The 20,367-nt window shown below is 43.3% G+C and overlaps 1 protein-coding gene across 2 annotated transcripts in view; it reads right to left on the reverse strand.

Moving 5' to 3' along the window:
• fhod1 (formin homology 2 domain containing 1) overlaps window positions 1-20,367 on the reverse strand; it is a 312,470-nt gene that overhangs the window by 130,406 nt on the left and 161,697 nt on the right. For both annotated transcript variants that reach the window (XM_060838185.1, XM_060838186.1), the window contains exons 5-8: window positions 18,940-19,045; window positions 12,740-12,834; window positions 8,123-8,234; window positions 1,385-1,479 (exon numbers count right to left, since the gene is read on the reverse strand). In XM_060838185.1, the coding sequence (XP_060694168.1) occupies window positions 1,385-1,479; window positions 8,123-8,234; window positions 12,740-12,834; window positions 18,940-19,045 (408 nt within the window). The remainder of the gene's footprint in view (window positions 1-1,384; window positions 1,480-8,122; window positions 8,235-12,739; window positions 12,835-18,939; window positions 19,046-20,367) is intronic.

Consider the following 20,367-nt stretch of genomic DNA (forward strand, 5'->3'; position numbering starts at 1 on the left):
CATAGCCCCTGGTTCCGTCACTGATTAAAAATCTGTCGATCTCAGCCTTGAACATATTGAATGACCTATCCTCAACAAACCTCTGTGGTGAAGAACTCCACAGACTCACAACCGTCTGAGAGAGGAAAATCCTCCTCATCTGTTTCATATGGGTGACCCCTTATTCTGGGATTGTGCCCTCTGCTCCTGGATAACATTCCCTTGGATTCCCTTACTGGCTGAGTGTGCTTTTGAGCCCTGTGTACAGCAGCCACTCTTATGGAATTGGAAGTCAAAGCCACAATCAGTGTGCTCCATGTATGAGCAGATTAGAGAGACTCTCTCACAAAGGGAAATAACCTCTCCGCATTGACACTGTCAAGTCTTCTCAAAATCTTATTTATTTCAATAGGGTCTCCTCTCATTCTTTTAAACTCCAATGAGTACATGGGAGGCATGGTGTCTCATTGGTTAGTAATGCTGCCTCACAGTGCCAGAGACCTGGATTCGATTCCAGCATCGGGCAATGGTCTGGGTGGAGTTAGTACATTTTCTCTGTGTCTGTATGGGTTTCCTCCAGTGCTCCGGTTTCCTCCCACAGTCCAAAGGTGTGCAGGTTAAGTGGATTGGCCATGGGAAATTGCCCATAGTGTCCAGGGATGTGTGGGGTAGGCAGATTAACCATTGGAAATGCAAGGTTGCGGAGCTATGGGGATAGAATGGGATGCTCTTCGCTGGGTCAGTGTTGGCTCAATGGACTGAATGGCCTCTATCTGCATTATAGGGATTCTATCATTACAGAGAGAGAGTCCAGAGCACAGGCACTCAACCTCTCCACACATGAAAAATCTTCCGAACTCTGGATCGGCCAAGTGAGCCTTCGCTGGATTCTCTCCAGTGTCAGGATATCTTTCCTTAGATGAAGGAATCAGAACTGGTCACAATAGTCCAGGGTAGCATTAGGATTTCTATGGACATGGAAACCAATGAATGCCAATGAGAAAATAAATTGGATCTCAGAGAATTTGAGACTTACACCTCAAAGCGGAGGGAGTGACTGATGTCAGACCAGTGAGATACAAATTCCAACCCCACATTGCCTTGGTGAGGGATGAGTTGAGAGTGTGGTGCTGGAAAAGCACAGCAGATCAGGCAGCATCCAAGGAGCAGGAGAATCAACATTTCGGGCAAAAGCCCTTCACCAGGAATCCTGATGAAGGGATCTTGCCCGAAACACCAATGTTCCTGCTCCTCGGATGCTGTCTGATTGGCTGTGCTTTTCCAGCACCACACTCTCGACTCTGATCCCCAGCATCTGTACTCCTCACTTTCTCCTCCTTGGTGAAGGGTGCAACAGAATCGCAAGATTAAACAAACTTGCAAACTAGTCACATACAGCTTTTACCTTGTTAATGAGTGTCATGGTGAAGACAAGCAGCTCAGAATCAGCTCCATTCTTCTCCTCCAGAATTTCAACTAAATTCGTCCATGTCTTTGTGCCTGCAGAAAGTAAGGATTTTAATATGGTTACATGTCAGATGAAAAAGTTATATCCAGCATCAGGATAAATTCTAACTGCAGAGTTAAGAGACACAGGTACATTACTCTTATACAAACCATCAATACACAAAATTTCAAGTAACACATTAATACATTTAACCATACAATGTAGACGGTGACCATTCGGCCTTGTTGAAAGAACTATTTGTCTCCCCTATCGTTTCCCCACAGAACCAGTGAATGTTTCTGCTTGAGCTATTTATCCATTTCCCATTTGAAATTCCGAATTGCTGGCACCATCCTGTCAGGTAATCCGTTCCAGAGTATTACTGGCCACTGATTTAAAAAAAAATAAATTTGCGTCTCTCCCCGATTCTTTTGGTATCTACACTGAAGCACATGAATATGAACTGCACTAATATCAGCCAAGTGCGGTATTTACCCGAAAGTCAGATGGTCATTCTCAGGATCAGATGGCAGGCGGCATTTGACTTCTTGTATTTTAGTTACATTTGGCATATACGAATAAAGTCATCAATTGTACCTTACTTTAATGAACAGCAGCAAAACTCCATCAGAAACCAGCATTATCAGCAAGGAGATGGTGAAGAGATGGTTTTCTTGGCTGGTGGGGGTCTGGGGCCCAAGGGGGCACAGTCTGAGAGTAAGGGATAGGCCAGTCAGGACAGAGCTGAGGAAGAGTCCACTCAGAGGGAGTGAAGACGCAAACCATCGCCTCTTTTCACAGCACGCTGCTGCTATGTTCTGACATTTACAAGTCCTGAATCCCACATTGCCATACTGTCAATCAGTAAGTACAGAAGAGAGGTTTGAGATGAGGGTGCTGGGACGTTAGGGATAGGACACCAGTTGAGCAGGCTGACTGGGAGCTAGGTAAGTAGTGACCCAACTGAGTAGGAGATGGAGGGCTGGAGTAGGAATGCCAGATAGATGGGTGTCAGTGTGCCTAGTGGCAGGGTGCCAGGTGGGAAAGGGTAACATGTCAAGTGTGTAGATGCCAGGGTGTAAGCTGGTAAGAGGGGGCAGGTAAATGAGGCACTGTTTAGTGTAGGCTAGTGCAGAAACCAGGTCCAGCAGAGAGGGTCAGTGTCAGCTCCTGCAAGGGTATACGGTAAGGTGCAGCAGAGGAGTGGATCTTCGAGTGTGTTTCTGTGCATGTGTCTATGTGTCAGTATATGTGTTTCCACACGTGTGCCTGTGTATGTGTATGTGTGTCTGTGACTGTCTGTGTGTAAGTGAGTCTGTGTGTACGTTTGTGTGTCTGTCTGTGTGAGAGTGGGTGTATGTGTGCGTGTGTGTGTGTCCGCCAGTGTCGTTGTGTACAAACTGAGGGAAGTGGGAGTTGAGTCCAGTGGTAGGGTAATGGGAGTGTTGGGTGTGGAGTGGGGAAGGGGAGTTGGATCTGCAGCAGGGCACGTAGGGCTGGTTGCAGAATGGGACCGCTGAGGAATCAGGTCAGAGTCTGGGAGTGTACGGTGTCTTGGGGAAGCTGTGGTCAGGGCTGTGTGAACTTAATGTGGGCCATTTGAATAGTTACTCAGGAGTTAGGCTACATATTAAAGTCATTATTAAATTGTCTGTTACATGATGTTAGACTCAGAGCCTAACTACGTATAGTCTAATTTTTCATCTATTTCAGTGGGACGCTCTGAACTTTCCGATTTAGTTGGAGATTTTCCGAGGGTTCCAGGTGTAGAGAAATTAACCAGCAGCAGGAATTTCCTAAGCAATTCCTCCAGAGTGTGGTACACTGGGGATGTTGGAGGTTCCCCATGTACATCCACTGCCTTTGCTGGAATAACAATTGGCTGACCGTTGGAGAACAAAATGTCGAACAAAGAACTACCTGGTGCAGATGTCTAGTATGTACCCATTCCATTAGTCTGTGTGACAGAATGGTCAGACACAGCTATGTTGTAATGATTCGGGTCTTTGCAAATGAGCCAATAAGGAATTAAACATTTGGCCTGGGTAAAGAGGAAATATTCAGTAGGCAAACCATGGCTGGGTTCCCCAGCACGCCTCTACCTACTGGAGAGAGACATGTGCTGCAGGACACCAAAAACACAATGGGGACAGAGTTCTGAACAGACAGCGTGAAAATGCAATGCATATTTGTTACATTGCTCAGTGCCACCATCAGAACTTTCAAACAGGCACCAGGATACAGCTTGGCTGGTGGTCAAAAAGGGATACTCTCTGTCAGCTCCTACCTGGAGTTTCTCCACATTCAGACAACGCACTTAAGGCAGCTCTGATTGGAGGGTGGGGTGGGGAGGGGAGGGAGGGGGAGAGACAGGTCACTGGTCACCTTCTTTGGGAACGTGCCTTTGCAAACCAGGGGCTGGGAGGAGACACAGTGGGTGTGTCATGGCAACAGTTCACCGGACTGTTCCCTGTGGCACATACTGAGATAAACAAACAAACATCAACAAAAGCTATCAACTCGGTTATTCAGAGAGCTGTTGATTACTGGGTGGTATAGGCTGGTATTTTCCAAAGTCTGGGATAAGGTGGTGAAAGGACATGACAAAACCCCACCAAGGCTCAATGAGGAAGGCTATTCCCTAAGGTCCTCTGGGCAAAGTGCGGCTGGAAACAATGTAAAACCCTTCAAACTGAATAAGTGACATGCTTGAATGTTGTAAATAAAACCTAGTATTCTCAATGTAGTGAGACACTTTAGAGGGTTATTTTTAATTGATTTGAGGGATGTCAGCATCACTGGCTGGCCAGCATTTATTACCTGTCCTGAATTGCCCTTGACAAGGTGGTGATGAGCTGCCTTCTTGCACCGCTGCAGTCCATATGCTGTAGGTAGGCCCACAATGTCCTTAGAGAGGGAATTCCAAGATTTTGACCCAGTGACAGTGAAGGAAGGGCCAATGTATTTCCAAGTCAGGATGGTGAGTGACTTGGAGGGGGAACTTGCAGGTTGTGGTGTTTCCATGTATCTGCTACCCTTGTCCTTTGAGATGGAAGTGATTATAGGTTTGGCTGTCTAAAGATTTTCAGTGAATTTCTGCAATGTATCTTGTAGATAGTACACACTGCTGCTACTGAGAGTCAGTGAGCGAGGGAGTGGATGTTTGTAGATGGAATACCAATAAAGCGGGCTGCTTTGTCCTGAATGATGTCAAGCTTGAGTGTTTTTGGAATGGGGAGTATTCCATCACACTCTGAACTTGTGCTTTGTGGATGGTGGACAGGCTGTGGGGAGTCAGGAGGTGAATTACTCACTATAGAGTTGTTAGCCTCTGACCTGCTCTTGTGGTGAGGGGTTTTTGGTCAATGGTAACTCCTCCCATGATGTTGATAGTGGGGGATTCAGTGATAGTAATACCATTGAGTGTCAAGGGGTGGAGATGGTCATTACCTGATATTTGTATGTTGCAAATGTTACTTGCCGCTTGTCAGTCCAAGCCTGGATATTGTCCAGATCATTTGGATATGGACTGTTTCAGTATCTGAGGATTCACCAATGGTGCTGAACAGTGTGCAATTATGGGCGAACATCTCCATTTTTGACTTTATGATGGAGGGAAGGCCAATGATGAAGCAGGTGAAGATGGTTGGGCTGAGTACACTCCCCTGAGGAACTCCTGCAGGGATGACCTGGAGCTGAGATGACTGACCTCCAACAATCACAACCACCTTCCTATTTGGCAGGCATGACCCCAACCAGCTAGGAGTTTGCCTCGCTGATACCCATTGATTCCGGTTTTGCTAGGGTTCCTTGCTGCCACACATGGTCAAATTCAGCCTCAATGTCAAGGGCTGTCACTGTCACCTCACCTCATGTGGCACAATGATGGTATTCTTGCTTCTGAGCCATAAGGTCTGGGTTCAAGTCCCACCTGTGCTTGGAGGTGTGTCAAAGGCATGTCTGAACAGGATGTTCAAAAATAATGTGTGAGGCACTTTAGAATATCACACGTTACATTAAAATAAACTGAGCTGACTTGCACTTTATGTAATGAAAACCTTAAACTGTTCTGTAATGTTTGAATAAAATACACTGTGGAAAACAAAGTGCCAGGATAAAGGTATGAACTCAATTCCACAGCTCACCACGTCATCCTTGGCCACATCACCATATTCACAACCTGATTACACTGAACTTATCGAAGGCCCCTGCTATAATTTCTTTAGTAATAGTAAACAAATATTTTCCCTGGGAGTGATGCTCGCCTACATTTTCCTGCTTTCTGACTCCCTTTTTCAAATCTTCCAATCTAATGGGACCACTCATGATTGAAGGAAGTTTTGGAAAATTAAAAATAATGGATTAACCATCTCACTTGCCACTTCTTTTAACACTTAAAGATGAAGTCCATCACGGCCCAGAGATTACGAGGCACAACCAATATGATTGCAGAAACCCAGTAAGATCACCAGGAGAGATGGGGGTGATTGTAGCCAATTACTGTACACATTTATTGCCGCCTTCAACTGCACAGTTATAGGCAATCAGCTAATGTTAGTGGTGGTGAAAACCAGCTCATAGCTAACTGTAAGAATGGGAGCAAACCAGTCAGCCGAGGATACACGCTCTCCTATTGAATTAGCTTGTGACTGATCTGCATCTTCACTCCATTATTCAGCAGCTCGGGTGCACATTCTTTGCCCTTGCCTGACAAGAATCTATCAGCAAGTTTTCCCATTGCATTTAGATACCAGTCCCAAACGCTCTGATCATCTGCTAAGAATTAACCCACACAATGTTCAGTTTCTCACCACCGTTCTCCCCTCCACGCCCCCACCTCCCCGCAATCCTGATGCCGGCTCATTTAAGTCAGGGCTGCTGGCCTGTGGCCTGCATTAAAAATCGGTCAAGTACAGAATTCCTGCAGCCTGCCTGCCAGATTGTATCAGGGTGCAGAACTTTTTAACAGCTGCAACGATAAACAAATGGTGTAGCCGACGTTCAGTGCAGTGAGTCAGACACAGAAAGATGAAGAAAGTGGAACTGAAGACATGTAGAATTAACATCTGGCTTGGTAGCACATTCTTACAACTCATTAACTTTCATTCAGTCTGGCTACATAAGCTCAACATGAATGTAAGGTCACAGATTTTTTAGGTTTATCCAGCAAGATTAACCACGACTAATTTTTTTTTAAAATTGTCAACATATTTGTAAACTTCAGCAACTGAAGTAAAATTAGTAACTCAATTTTTGCATTTAGATTAGGTTCAAAAGTTTCGGTTTGATGGGCATGAACTGAGTTTTCAGATCCGCCCAGGAAGTGCTGTTACAATTTATAATTAATTGTGGGAATGCTGTACATTAAACAGCAGCATATCGAGTTCAAGAGGGAGTTGGTTAAATTACTTATTATTGTCGGGAGACATCAGCCCTTATTCCTGCTTTTCAAGATTCAAAGTGACGGCTCCAATGGACTTTTAAGAAGTGGGATTTTCTTTTAAGTCTTAGTCCCCACAAAACAAAATGGTCAGAATCATTGGACTGCCCACCACATCTTATTGTATATTTCAAATTCTTGTGACAACTTTAATTACACATAAGAAAGTGAAACCCTCAACTACCTCCGAGTGTCACTTTCCTCATCATTTCTTTTCTCAGCTGACTCCCTCAAAAACACATGGTCAGCATAGATCTGCACTCCCAGAGTCCAGAAACATGGAGTATTCTGGTTGCTGCAGAATTGAAACCCAGTTGTCACACACACCTACAATGCTGCCATGATTTGGAGTTGCTGGTGTTGGACTGGGGTGTACAAAGTTAAAAATCACACAATGCCAGGTTATAGTCCAACAGGTTTATTTGGAAGCACTAGCTTTCAGACAACCACCTGATGAAGGAGCGACGCTCCAAAAGCTAGTGTGCTTCCAATTAAATCTGTTGGACTATAACCTGGCATTGTGTGATTTTTAACCTACAATGCTGGTGACCGTGGAGACAATTCAGCAATCTGATTCTCACTATCAATACGATAATACAGTTACAAAGACAGCGATTATGTTGATGAGCGTCACTGTCCTGTCATAATGACCCATCATCTCCAGAAGGGATAGTTACAGCAACAATTTAAGATTCGCTTTTAGACTCACGGCCTCTGAGAGCCCACTGCTTGTGCCTCTTCACCTGTATCGATCACAGCCCTAAAGCCAGGCTCAGACTGAATAAATTCCATACTCCATGGGCAGTAAATCAATGGTCCAGCTTGCTCTAACCTTTTGCACTTCTCGTGTCGACTGACAAACTTTGAGGCAAAGTCAATAAATCTGACTTTTTTTTTGCTCCCAGTGGGGTCTCAGTACAAGGGAATGTACCTTGTCAGTCACAAAACCCCAGGGCGAATACTGAAGACCAGAGATTAGCATCACAAATGCACCACACATTTCAACATATTATTTTCAATTAAAGTACACTAAAATTTCCTTGAAGCATTCAGTCTGAAACTTTATCAAAAGAAGTCAACAGCAAAAACAAAAGCCACTGTCACCGTAATTTTAAAGTACATTTGCACCTCCAATAGTGTATTTATATACAAGCTAATATCAGTTTTGTCTATTGTTATAAGTAATGAATGCTGTGCTTTGAATACTTACACTGTCTGCCTCTAACTCTTCCTGATCTCTTTACAATAGCACTTACCTCTTTTATCGTCCACAGTATTGACAGCCTGGATCAGAAGAGCTGCGTTGTTCTCTGTGTATTCCACAAACACCAACAGGAGTTTCAGAGCAGTCTTCACCACCAAACGGTACTGGGATTGAGCAACAGAAAAGCAGACTGTGAGCTAATTGTCAGATTTACCAGCTAACAAGAGCAGCAGAGGGAGGGAAGTCGTTCAGTCTGAATTCCCTGACCTTACCAGGAGGTGTCATTGTAGAGCTGCAAGAGTTCAAGTTTGAATGAAACCATGCTCATTTGCCTTCTGTGACCATGTTCATTTCTTTTCTCTCTTATTTTAAAATGCATTCTACCAACTATTACAAATAATCAGCTCCGTAACAGATTGTTTGAGCGGAAATGGAACATATTTTCAGAAGAAAAGACTTCTGTTTCTTAACTTGTGACATTGTACAGACACTTTAGAAATTGAGAAAAGAGATCAACTAATTTCGAAAGTTAGCAACAAAGCCATTCCCACACAAAGGTGTGCTACCTGGTTAAATGCACCAAATGGTCAGGTAATGTTCTCTCTCTTATGGAGTGGGTGTGGCATCAGGTAATTTAAGATTTTTCTTGAGGATTTGCACTTTGCAATCCAACCCTCCCTCTCACCTCCCAGCATCAAAGGAAGCAAATAAGTCAGTCACATCTGATCACCTGGGATCCAAAAGACAGGAACCATAAACCCAAAAGGCAAGTTTACAGCAAGCAGGTTCCTTCAGCTCCCCTGCCTCTACCTGACTGCACCGCATGAGTGAAGCCTCTCGCTGTCCCAGTCCTCCTAAACTGAAGCTCTGCTATGCCATCCCAAGTACCATCCCATGGCTATGCCACTTGGTTACAGTGTACATAGTGGTTTAGTTAGATAAATCTGCAGCAAAGCTTCTGCTTAAATTGATTAAACAAGTCTGTACATTTCAATATAATTTAAATACAATAATTTTAATAAAGTAACCAGATAACTTTCAATTTAATGGCACATTCTTTGCTTTTTAAAGAAAAATCAAACTGTCTTTAAAGCAATTCCAATTTAAATAATGAACCGAATCAGAAATTTGAGGTTCCCCATCAAAATTGTTGAGCTTCCTGTTAGTTTGACTCAGTGCAAACCACAAATTGATGCTGCTTTCTGGCTGACTGTATAGACCCCCCTGCTGGCAGACTGAATGTTCAGCAGTCTTCTGACATGGCATATTTGTTGATCTAACAGTAAATACCAGCGCTGTCACATCATTAAAAAACAGCATTCTTTGTTGATAGCCGCTGGGCAGAACTATAAGTCAGTAATCTGGTGAAATGTGCTTTATAAATGGAAATGGCTAGTCTTAAAAATTAACTGTCAAATTTAATTCCTCTGGCAAAACAAATATCTCAGTCTGCTTGTCTATCTGTTGACATTCATTGTAATTCATTAAAGTTACATTTTGCATCCCATTTACTGATCATTTTCTATTAATATCAAAGATATAAAAAGAAATACATATTAATTATTTGTATATTAATAAATACATATTAATTATTATCCTTTTCCCAAAACTTTTATTAAGACCACAGCAGGTGCTTAAAAGTTAGCACCTTGTAAACATTTCTATAAAAAGACACATGTGCGGGTTAAAAAAATGTGCTGCTTCCTGTTCAGTAACAGAACATGAAAAAAAAACTGCCCGTTCCACATTGAGGCTCGAAACATTAGTGCGAGTCAATGGATTGCCTGGGTTCTATTCAAGTGAAAGCAGCCGGCTTTTGATTCACATCACTTGCAGTTTAACCAAAGCAACATGTTGGATATTGCCAGGGGAAATGGAGGTTACAATGGGCTCTGGTTTCCTGTAACATTGTTCTTATTACTTACATCTTACCGTGACAACACTGGGAAAAAAAGATACATCACTTGTATGTCAGCCTCAATCTTGTTTTATGAAATTGAAGCTAATCAGGTTACAAGTTGTCACGTATGTAACTGAGTCCATCATTCCAATAATTAACTGGTTGGTGGTGACGGAATTACTTGTGGTCAATTGAAGAATGCACTCTTTTATAATGAGAGGACTATTAGCCTTATAGAACTCCCTCTAGTAACTTTACATCTATATTAAACACTAAAACTGGACCCAAAGTCGCTTCACCAAAACCAGATGCAACTTCAAAATCACCTCCATTTGATTTAATTAGTTAATTAACACTTTTTATGGACGCCCTAAATTACTTCTGACACTATCCACAAACCTCGCTGGCCTCTTTCCTGCTCAGATCCTGTGACCATCTAATAGCAATATTCATTTCTTTGGTCTAATGAGATGATTTTACGTATATCCACGATCGATGTTATTGCAAGACAGAGAAAATTCATAAATGACTTGCAACAAAAACTGCTTGACACGCATCCTTTACTAAATACCCGGATACTGCCATCCTTACCTGGTCTGGCCTACGTGTGACTCCAGACCCATAGCAATGTGATTGACTTTTAACTGCTCTCTGGACAATTAGGGATAGGCAATAAATGGGCAGCGACCCCCTCACCTTGTGAATGTTTTTTTTATATAAAGCACCTGATCCCTTTGTTGTGTCCCTAGACTTTGTTATGGTTCTGCTGGGAAGTGTGTGTTGGAACTCAAGCTCCACTAGACCACACGCCATATCAAGAGTGTCCATGTCTTATTCAAACACCAAAAACGGTCAACATGTTTCTCTTCCTTACTGTCAACTAGAACAAGAGACTTTCACTGACTTCTCAATTAGCTCAAAAATAACATAAATTTTAGAGGAAACATAGTCTTAAAAAAAAATGGTATGCTGTTTATCAGCTAAGCTACCAGAATTAAACTATGCCACCCTGAATCCCATCATACACACATAGGATATGGATGTTCATTACTCTACAGAGCTATTACGTTTGGGGCAAAAATAATTAGGCTAAAGCGAAATTAAAAACAACATCTCTGTGGGTCAAGGAGCATCTTTCGATAAGAAATAGGTTGACCTCTCACATTAGGTTTGAATTGCTGTCCATGAAACCAGAATGCTGACAGTTTCAGTCTAACAAAAAGTCTTCAGACTAAACTTCAGTTTCTGCTGGGAAATGACATTTGAAACTGTACCAGGCTTTACTCCTGCTTCACTGACAGGGTTACGCACGGTGCTGCTTTACTCCTGCTTCACTGACAGGGTTACACACGGTGCTACTTTACTCTTGCTTCACTGACAGGGTTACACACAGTGCTGCTTTACTCTTGCTTCACTGACAGGGTTACACACAGTGCTGCTTTACTCCTGCTTCACTGACAGGGTTACACACAGTGCTGCTTTACTCCTGCTTCACTGACAGGGTTACACACAGTGCTGCTCTCAGCTCCAAAACCTGACTCTTACTGACTAAGACAGAGACAATACTGTTGCTGCTCCTTGACCATTTCTCCAACATCCCACAGCTGCTAGGTGTGCACTAAAAAAAACACTGCTGTTGCTATATAATGGCAGAATTAATCAATTAAGGCTTCCTTGGTCTGTTTTCTCAACAGTTAAAGCAATGTAGCTCTACTCTTATCTCTCCCTCTCTCAAACTTTGCTGGTCACTGCTTTCCGAAGTCACTTGCATTTTTGAAACAGCAAATAGACCATAGTCTCCTTTAATCTTTTGACTAAACAATCACAAGATAACTCCTTCATAACCCAGTAATGTCCAAATGCATCCATATTTCAAATCCCATGGTCCAAAAACACTTGCATTCCGAACAACTTCCATTACCACTGTTCTTCCCTCAAAGCCCATGCCATGTTTTCTGAAGCACCCAGTGACTAAAGGTTAAACTCAAGAGCAAGGACATACCTCGAATGAAGATGCTAAATTAAAAGCCTTATTGATTCAACCACATCCACGCCCCCGAGCAGTGAAAATCAGGGGCCAGAAAGAAATCAACCCCAAAAGGTAATGACAAGAACAGATTGCGTATTATTATTCATGAACTGTTCCAAGCAATGGCCAAAAAAATATTCACACCAACAGCAATATCGACAGTTGTTACAGACCTCTTCCACATGGGAGTATGGACAGCAAGCGATTTGACCATAATTGTTTTTATATCATTCATGTGGTGTGGATGCTGCTAGCTAGGCCAGAAGTTACTGCCCATCCCTAATTTCACAGAGGGCAGTCAATGCTTAATTACATTTCCATCAAATGTGAGTCAGACCAAGTAATGACAGCAGATTTCCTTCCCTAAAGGACATTAATAAACCAGGTGAGTTTTTACACCAATGGACTGTTATTACATGATCACCGTTAGACTAGCTTTTATTTTTAGATTTTTCGATTATATTGAAACTTCACCATCCAGATGCAATGGGATTCAAACCCATGCTCCCAGGAATGAGCCTGTGGTTCTGGATTTCAGGATCCAGTGCACCACTATCTGATATCCAAATGCATACACTTTTCAGCCATGTTCCTTGGGGAATGGACTCATTTCTGCAGTCTTGAGAAAACCAAGCCCAATTGCGATACCCTTCTGCAGTCTGGTGAAGAGTAATCCTGCTCGAAACTTTCAAATTCATGTAAAATTAAACACTCATCATAAGTTAGGATGCATGACTCACCATGCTGCCAGACAGTGTGTACAGCCATTGGACAGTCTCATTATGACCAATGACGCCATTCATTCCATCCACAAACAGCATTATCTGGCTCAGAGCTGTGAATGAAATTGAAGAGACTGTAAGCTATGTCCTGACAATTCTGATGTTTCAAACAACTTTACTCAGGTTTGGTGTTGGTACCAAAAAAATCACTGCAATTACTGAAACATTGATGTAGAAACAAAGTATTAGCAAAAGTCAACATGTCAAGCAACACCCATGAGAAAACTGAGAAGTCAGTGCTTCAAGTGAATGTTGTTCATTGGAGTAATCACCTGGACATTCATTTTCCAACAATTAATACAGCTCACACTGGTTAAATGCTTTATAATTTTTTTTCAAACCTATTTTTCGAATCAACCTGCTCGAAGATGTTGTTACATATCCCTGGAGCAGGTGGGACTTGAACCAAGGTTTGGGACACTAGCACAGCTCAACAAGAGCCATTACCAGATCATAATGGTTAAACTGGGGATTTAACGTGCCTATTAGGGAGTGGTGCTGGAAAAGCACAGGAGGTCAGGCAGCATCTGAGGAGCAGGAAAATCGACGTTTCAGACAAAAGCCCTTCATCAGTTTCCTAATGAAGGGCTTTTGTCTGAAACATCGATTTCCTGCTCCTCAGATACTGCCTGACCTGCTGTGCTTTTCCAGCACCACTCTAATCTAGACTCTGATTTCCAGCATCTGCAGTCCTCACTTTTCCTGAGTCCATTAGGGACCCAAGGGAAAACCTTCACACAGAGACAGAGGACATACTTAACATATTAATTAAGTATTTTACATCTGTTTTTGCAAAGGAACTGATATGAAGCCCACACCAGATGAGATAATTAAAAAGGACGCACTAGAAAAATAAGTAATACTGAAAATTTGTAAGTCCCCTGGTCCCAGTGGACTGCTTCTTCAGTTACTGAAGTAGTAAAAAGGCAAAAATAACTGAGGTATTGGTCCCAATCTCTCAATCCTCAATGGATAAGGAAGTAACATTTGGATCACTGGAGAATTATTCATTCAAAACCATGGAGGGATAGTGAGAAATTGATAGGCCTCACATCAATGGTGAGAAAGTTATCAGTAACAAAATGATCTTTAATCTGGAAACACGCGGATCAATCAGGGTCAGTCAGTCAAGGGGCAACCTACTGAGACCTTCAGGATGAACAAATAGGGACAAATCATGACTTTGTTCTGTCAATACCCTGGAATTACACAGTGAAAATCATCGACAACCGATCTAGAGAAAAGGTAGAGAGTTGTTGGGGTCAGGGAGGTGCTACATGAAACGCTGTTGAAACAGATTTGTAACTCCATGTGGGAGTAGGCACAGAGGCAGATGGGTATGAAAACTCACAATGTTGGTGAGCATGCCAGTCTTCCAGCACCCATCCTGGACCATTTTCCCTGGGGGTGGGATTGGTGGGGTGGAATCAATGAGACTAACTAGTTGTAAGCAGTTGGATACAACTGAGCTGCTTGATGTCCAATGAGCAAAGACCATTGGAATTCCCCAGTCAGCCTTCAGGCTCTAGGAGGGTTCGGGTGTTGAAATGGCTGACTGCAGCAGTCTCCCAAGTGGCTGATCTGAGGACCAGCTTTCCAGTCACCTACCTGCCCAACCACAAGCCAAGGATGCCCTGTGTAGAGGGCATCTCCTTCCAAGATGGGTGTGGACCTCCTATTACCCCTTCAGCCTCGAGAACCCGTTTAATTTGGCAGTGAGCCAGCCTTGAGGCTACCAATTAGCTTATTCGGTTGAGGCGAGGGGGGGTGGGGGGGGGAAGAGAGAGAGAGTGATGATACCACAAGGTGATCCACGGTTTGCGACCACCGAGGTGTGTAGGCAGCGATGAGGATCTTACAGGATTATGGCCAAAAAGGGTGGCAAGTACCTTTTGCAAAAAGCCAGGACCAGCGGGATGGAGGAAATGGCCTAGTCTGTAATTATGCTATGATGCGAGATGGTTATACATGGCCAAGTAGCAGAAAGGAAACAGTGGACAAAGCTCCCGGATAAACCAGTGAGATATCAACTGCAGAATGTTGGTGCTGAAATCATTTATTTCTCCGAAGCATTCAGTAAGAAATGGTTCCTCGCACAACATATTAGCCCAGAAGCCATCATCACTATGTAACCCTGTTAGAATCATATAATCCCCACAGTGTGGAAACAGGCACTACAGCCCAACAAGCCCACACCGACCCTCCAAAGAGAAACTTACCCAGACCCATTCCCCAATGCTATTACTCTACTTTTACCCCTGATTAATGCACCTAACCTATACATCCCTGAACACTATGGGCAATTTAGCTTGGCCAATTCACCTAACCCGCACGTTTGGATTATGGGAGGAAACCGGAGCACTTGGAGGAAACCCAGACAGGCACGGGGAAAATGTGCAAACTCTACATAGACACGGGGAGAATGTGCAAACTCCACATCAAGAGGCTACTGTAATCCTGTTAGACTCATAGAATCCCTTACAGCATGAAAGCAGGCCATTTGGCCAAAGTCCACACCGACCCTCCAAAGAGTAACCTACCCAGACCCATTCCCCTACTCTCTTACTCTACATTTACCCTTGACTAAAGCACCTAAACTGTACATCACTGAAACCTTTGGGCAATTTAGCATGGCCAATTCCCCTAAGCTGTTCTGGGTCACGAGGCAGACAGTGGAAGTGTTCCATAGATAAGGACTGTGAAAGGTGGCCTCTGCATTGCTAAGTTCATCAATAAAACAAAACTAAAATGAAAAGACTCAAATATTTGAATCAGAAAAGCTGAATTGAGAGAAGGAAAAACTGACATGCAGAATTACAGCTTTTCAATGGGAAATGTTTAACCTGGAGCTAGAAACACACAACAGAGGAAACAGGGAGAAAAGAGAAGGCTGAAGGTTCCTACGTGGACAAAGCGATTCAATCAAACTTGGACATCTTCATTTAAAAATTAGTGTTTACTGAGACACTAAAGTCAGGGCAAATACTTGTAGCAAAAAGGAAATTCCAACATACAAGATGATCAAATGTCAGCAAAATAACTCAGAGCAGCACAGAGGCTCTGCAGTGACATGTCTATCAGTCCCCCGAAGGTTGTGGAAGGTCATGAAGCTGGTGAGCCTACAGCACAGGCTTAGAGAATGGCCACTTCAAAATAAATACAGAGATATTGCAGCATCAGAACACCAGAGGGGGCTGTAGGACGGTGTTCACAGAGAGCACTATCAACAAAAAAGGTTAAAAATCACACAACACCAGATTGTGGTCCAACAGGTCTAACTGGATGCACACTAGCTTTCGGAGCGACGCTCCTTCATCGGATGATAGGGAGCAGGAGGCTGTGGTTCACGTGAGAAAATGCTAGGCTGGGACAAGACAAAGGCAGGAATCCAAATTTGTTATAACTGGTCCAGTTTTCAGAAGGAAATTGACAGTCAATTCAAATAATTTATTTCCGTTGACTGACTGGGACGGCATTTATTTTAATGTTATATTTAGATTGCAAGTCATTTAACCCTCAATCTCTGTGCTTGGACTTTCCCCTGCCTTTTCCCATTCTATTTAATTTTGCGAAACCAATCTATCAAACTTTGAAAATCTGATTGCATGTCCACTGACTTTTATTTTGCTTGAGAAAGCATTCCCCATCTGTCAATCTTTAAGCTTGAAGGGTTGGAGTGGATACTGCAAAATCTTTTAATTAAAAAGGGCAAAGAAATAATTGATAATGAAAGAAAAACCTGCGAATCTATGTTTAAAATTAAAAGAGAAAATGCTGGCAAGGCAGATTTGTCAGGCCCAAAGCCTGTTCCAAATCTAAAACATTCTCACGGCTCATCGGGAGAAGCCATCTACACAGGGAGTTCAGATTGACTTTAACCTAAAATAAATGTCGCTGAACATTGAGTGCAGAAAAATTCCATAACTTGCATTCCCAATACCAGCATATAAAGGTCAAACATCAGGGATGCATACTAGAGTGAGGTACTACTCATAGTTCTCTCATCTGGTCTCCCAATTGATTCTGAGGGACAAAAGAATTCCCAATCGTAACAATGAGGGTAAGAACAATCGTAACAATGAGAGAAAGAACAGCAAATAGATCATTTGGAAACAAAAACAGGCATTTCTGGACAAACTCAGCTGGTCTGGCTGCATCTCTTGAGAAAAATCAGAGTTAAGGTCCAGTGACCCTTCCTCAGAACCGATGGTAGCTAGGAAAAAGTCGATTTTAATGCAGGAGATAGTGTGGGGGGAGGGGGTAAGGAGTAAGCGATAGGTGGGCATGGAACCCAAAGAGAGAAAAGAACAATTGGACAGACGAAGGAGTGGATAAGGATCTGGCTAAAGAGGGTGAATAGCTGTTAATGGGGACTACGAGTGGCGAACAATGGGTTGTGTGTAATAGATGATAAAAAGGCCTGATGCATGGGATTGGGTAAACACGTGGGGAGAAGGTGGCTCAAGCCCTAAAATTGCTAAATTCGATAGAGAGTCCTGAAGGCTGCAGGGTTCCCAAGTGGGAAATGAGGTGCTATTCTTCCATCTTGCTTTGAGCTTCACTGGAAGACTGAAGCAAGCCTGAGATAGAGATGTTGGCCGGGGAACAGGGTAGTGTGTTAAAGTGGCAGGCAACTGGAAGCTCAGAGTCTTCTTTGCTGACAGAGTGTAGATGTTCTGTGAAGCAGTCACCCAGTCTACACTTCATTTCCTCAGTGCAGAGGGCATTCAGCTCAGCTTTGCAAACTCAGCAATTTCAGAGCAAAGCCCATCTCTCCAGATCAAATACTAACTCTTGACAGTAAAAACTCCAACTGGAAAATCTGTACTGATAAAGAAAATAGTTCATAGTAGGCAGTCCTTCAATTAGCCTTTTCCTCTGTCGACATTTAATCAGAAGAGTGAGCTGGTGATGTCCTTTGTCGAAACTGCATGCGCTGCTCATCACTTCTCACCGTGAGTGCACCCAAAAACAAAATCAAAACCAGGCTACATAAAGAGAGCTGCTGTATTCACTGAACAGGGTCTGTCAGGAACTGTGAAGAGTTACGAAGTGGAGCTGGGAGGCTGAAAGAATCATATGAAGAGCTAACTCTGAACATTAGCTTGATCGCACTCAATGGAAGACAAGCAGGAGGCTGGAAGAACACAGCAAGCCAGGCAGCATCAGGAGGTGGAGATGTCAACATTTCTGGTGTAACTCTTCTTCAGAACTGGGGGTGGGTGCAAGGGGAACTGCAGATAAAAGGGGGTGGGGAGTTGTGAGGTAGGGATGTTTACCTGTGTTCACCAATCCCTACCTCATAACCAAAGCTGGAGATTACAGCTGGTCAGACAGTATTCATGGAGAGAGACATGGGGCAGGGTTATCTTCAGTACAGATTCCAGCATCTGCAGTCATCTGCTCCTTGGGTCTTATTTTGATGTTATTTACCTGCTATAGAGGGCACTTACACCAACAAGACTGTCATGTGGGACAATCATGATCAGAGGTCACAGATTACAATTCCATTTACAGTTCTGGTTTATGGAATTAGAATTAAAATCCCTACAGTGTGGAAACAGGTCCACACCACCCCTCCGAAGAGTATCCCACCCAGACTCATTACTCTACATTTTCCCTGACTAATGCACCTAAGCTACACAACTCTGAACACTATGGGACAATTTAGCCATGGCCAATTCACCTAACCTACACATCTTTGTGACTGTGGGAGGAAACCGGAGCACCAGGGGGAAACGCACGCAGACACGGGGAGAATGTGTAAACTCCACAAAGACAGTCGCCCGAGGCTGGAATCGAACCCGGGTCCTTGTTGCTGTTAGGCAGCAGTGCTAACTAAGCCACTGTGCTGCCCAATGAGAAGGCTCACCCTCCTGATTAAATGTAGACACAGGAAAAGGCTTAGTGAAGGACTGCCTACTTTGCACCATTTTCTTTACCAGTACAGATTTTCCCATTAAGAGTTTATACTGTCAAGGTTTCAGATTCCTAAACAGGTGCAGATGGCAAATATCTAAAAGTATTTAAATTTAACCTGAATCCCAGTTTGAATCTTGCCAGTAAGCACATTCTCATAAACAACATGATCTGATAACAAAATGATAGTGCAGCAATAATCTGCACTGTATTGAAGCAGAGACTGGGTACTCACGAACCTCGCAGGATGTAGTTCTGATAGTTCTGGTCAGCTTCAGCTCCCACTTTGATGAGACACGTCAATCCTTCAGCACTGACAAACTCGGGCACCAGGTCTTTGTCATCCTGCAGAAGAAGATGCACCTCAGTCAGGGAGTGACAAGCTATCTATTTGTGGCAGTCACAATGACTCTCACAGTGATGGGAACAACACTGAGCAGCAATTGCACTTTCACACTCCCACCCCAAGAGAAATTCACTAAACCAATCTGGCACATTCTGGGTATGAAGGAGCACAGTGCAGAGACTCAAATAGAGCTTGACTCCTCACTGAGGACTTCAACATGAACTCAAGGGTGAGCTCACAAGGAACTCAACGCAAATTCCTGAGGAACTCGACATAAATTCACCAAGGCCTTGGTGTGAAACACGAGATCCACGTGTACACCCACAGATTTCTGGAATGGTGCTGGTGATACAATGATTTTCTTGGGTCAGGCTCAGGTCACTGAACCATAGAGAGGCTGATGCCCATCAGTACAGTTGGTTTACATTAAGTGAACAGAGCTCCACTTTCAGACTTGGTGACTATGGGATAGAGAGATGCTCTCACCCTCCATTACACAGATTGACCGAAGCATCAGTTAGCACCAGGGACTGAGACTGCAGCTGGGTGGCCTCACATCCTGCTTTCATGAAAAGATCAAAGTCACAGAAACTATGCAATAGCAGACAGATCCGGGACAGGAAGAGAAGAGAAACACAGCAGGCCTTAGATAAAAGCTATAAATTGAACTGTGTTTAATCAGTAGTCATTTCCAACAGCTAACACTGTACATGCATGCACTCAAACACTTTTCTGAACGTCTGTACATTTGACGTACTTGGTATGTTGGCAGTCCCTCAGGGAATTGGAGTTATATTGGAACATGCACCGTTACATGAAGGTCTGGGAAGTGATGACAGAAACTGCTGTGTTCTATCCATCACATAGATTCAGAGAGCCACACAGCCTGGAAACAGACCCTTCAGCCCAACTCATCCATGCTGACCAGGTTTCCTGAACTGATCTAGTCACATTTGCCTGTATTTGGCCCATATCCCTTTAAAGTAGAGATCAGAGTGGTGCTGGAAAAGCACAGCAGGTCAGGCAGCATCCGAGGAGCAGGAAAATCAATGTTTTGGGCAAAAGCCCTTCATCAGGAATATCCCTTTAAACCTTTCCTGTCCATGTACTTGCCCAAATGTCTTTTAAATGATGTAATTATAATGGCCTCTATCATTTTCTCTGGCAGCTTGTTCCACAGATGCACTACCCTGTGCGTGAAAAAGTTAGCCCTTAGGTCCCTTTTAAATCTTTCCCCTCTCACCTTAAACTGGAGTTTTGGACTCCCCTACCCTGAGGAAAAGACCTTGGTCATTCACCTTTTTTCTGCCCCTCATGATTT

Source organism: Hemiscyllium ocellatum, chromosome 17 (genome assembly GCF_020745735.1).
Source record: "Hemiscyllium ocellatum isolate sHemOce1 chromosome 17, sHemOce1.pat.X.cur, whole genome shotgun sequence".
In the NCBI taxonomy this organism is placed as follows: domain Eukaryota; kingdom Metazoa; phylum Chordata; class Chondrichthyes; order Orectolobiformes; family Hemiscylliidae; genus Hemiscyllium; species Hemiscyllium ocellatum.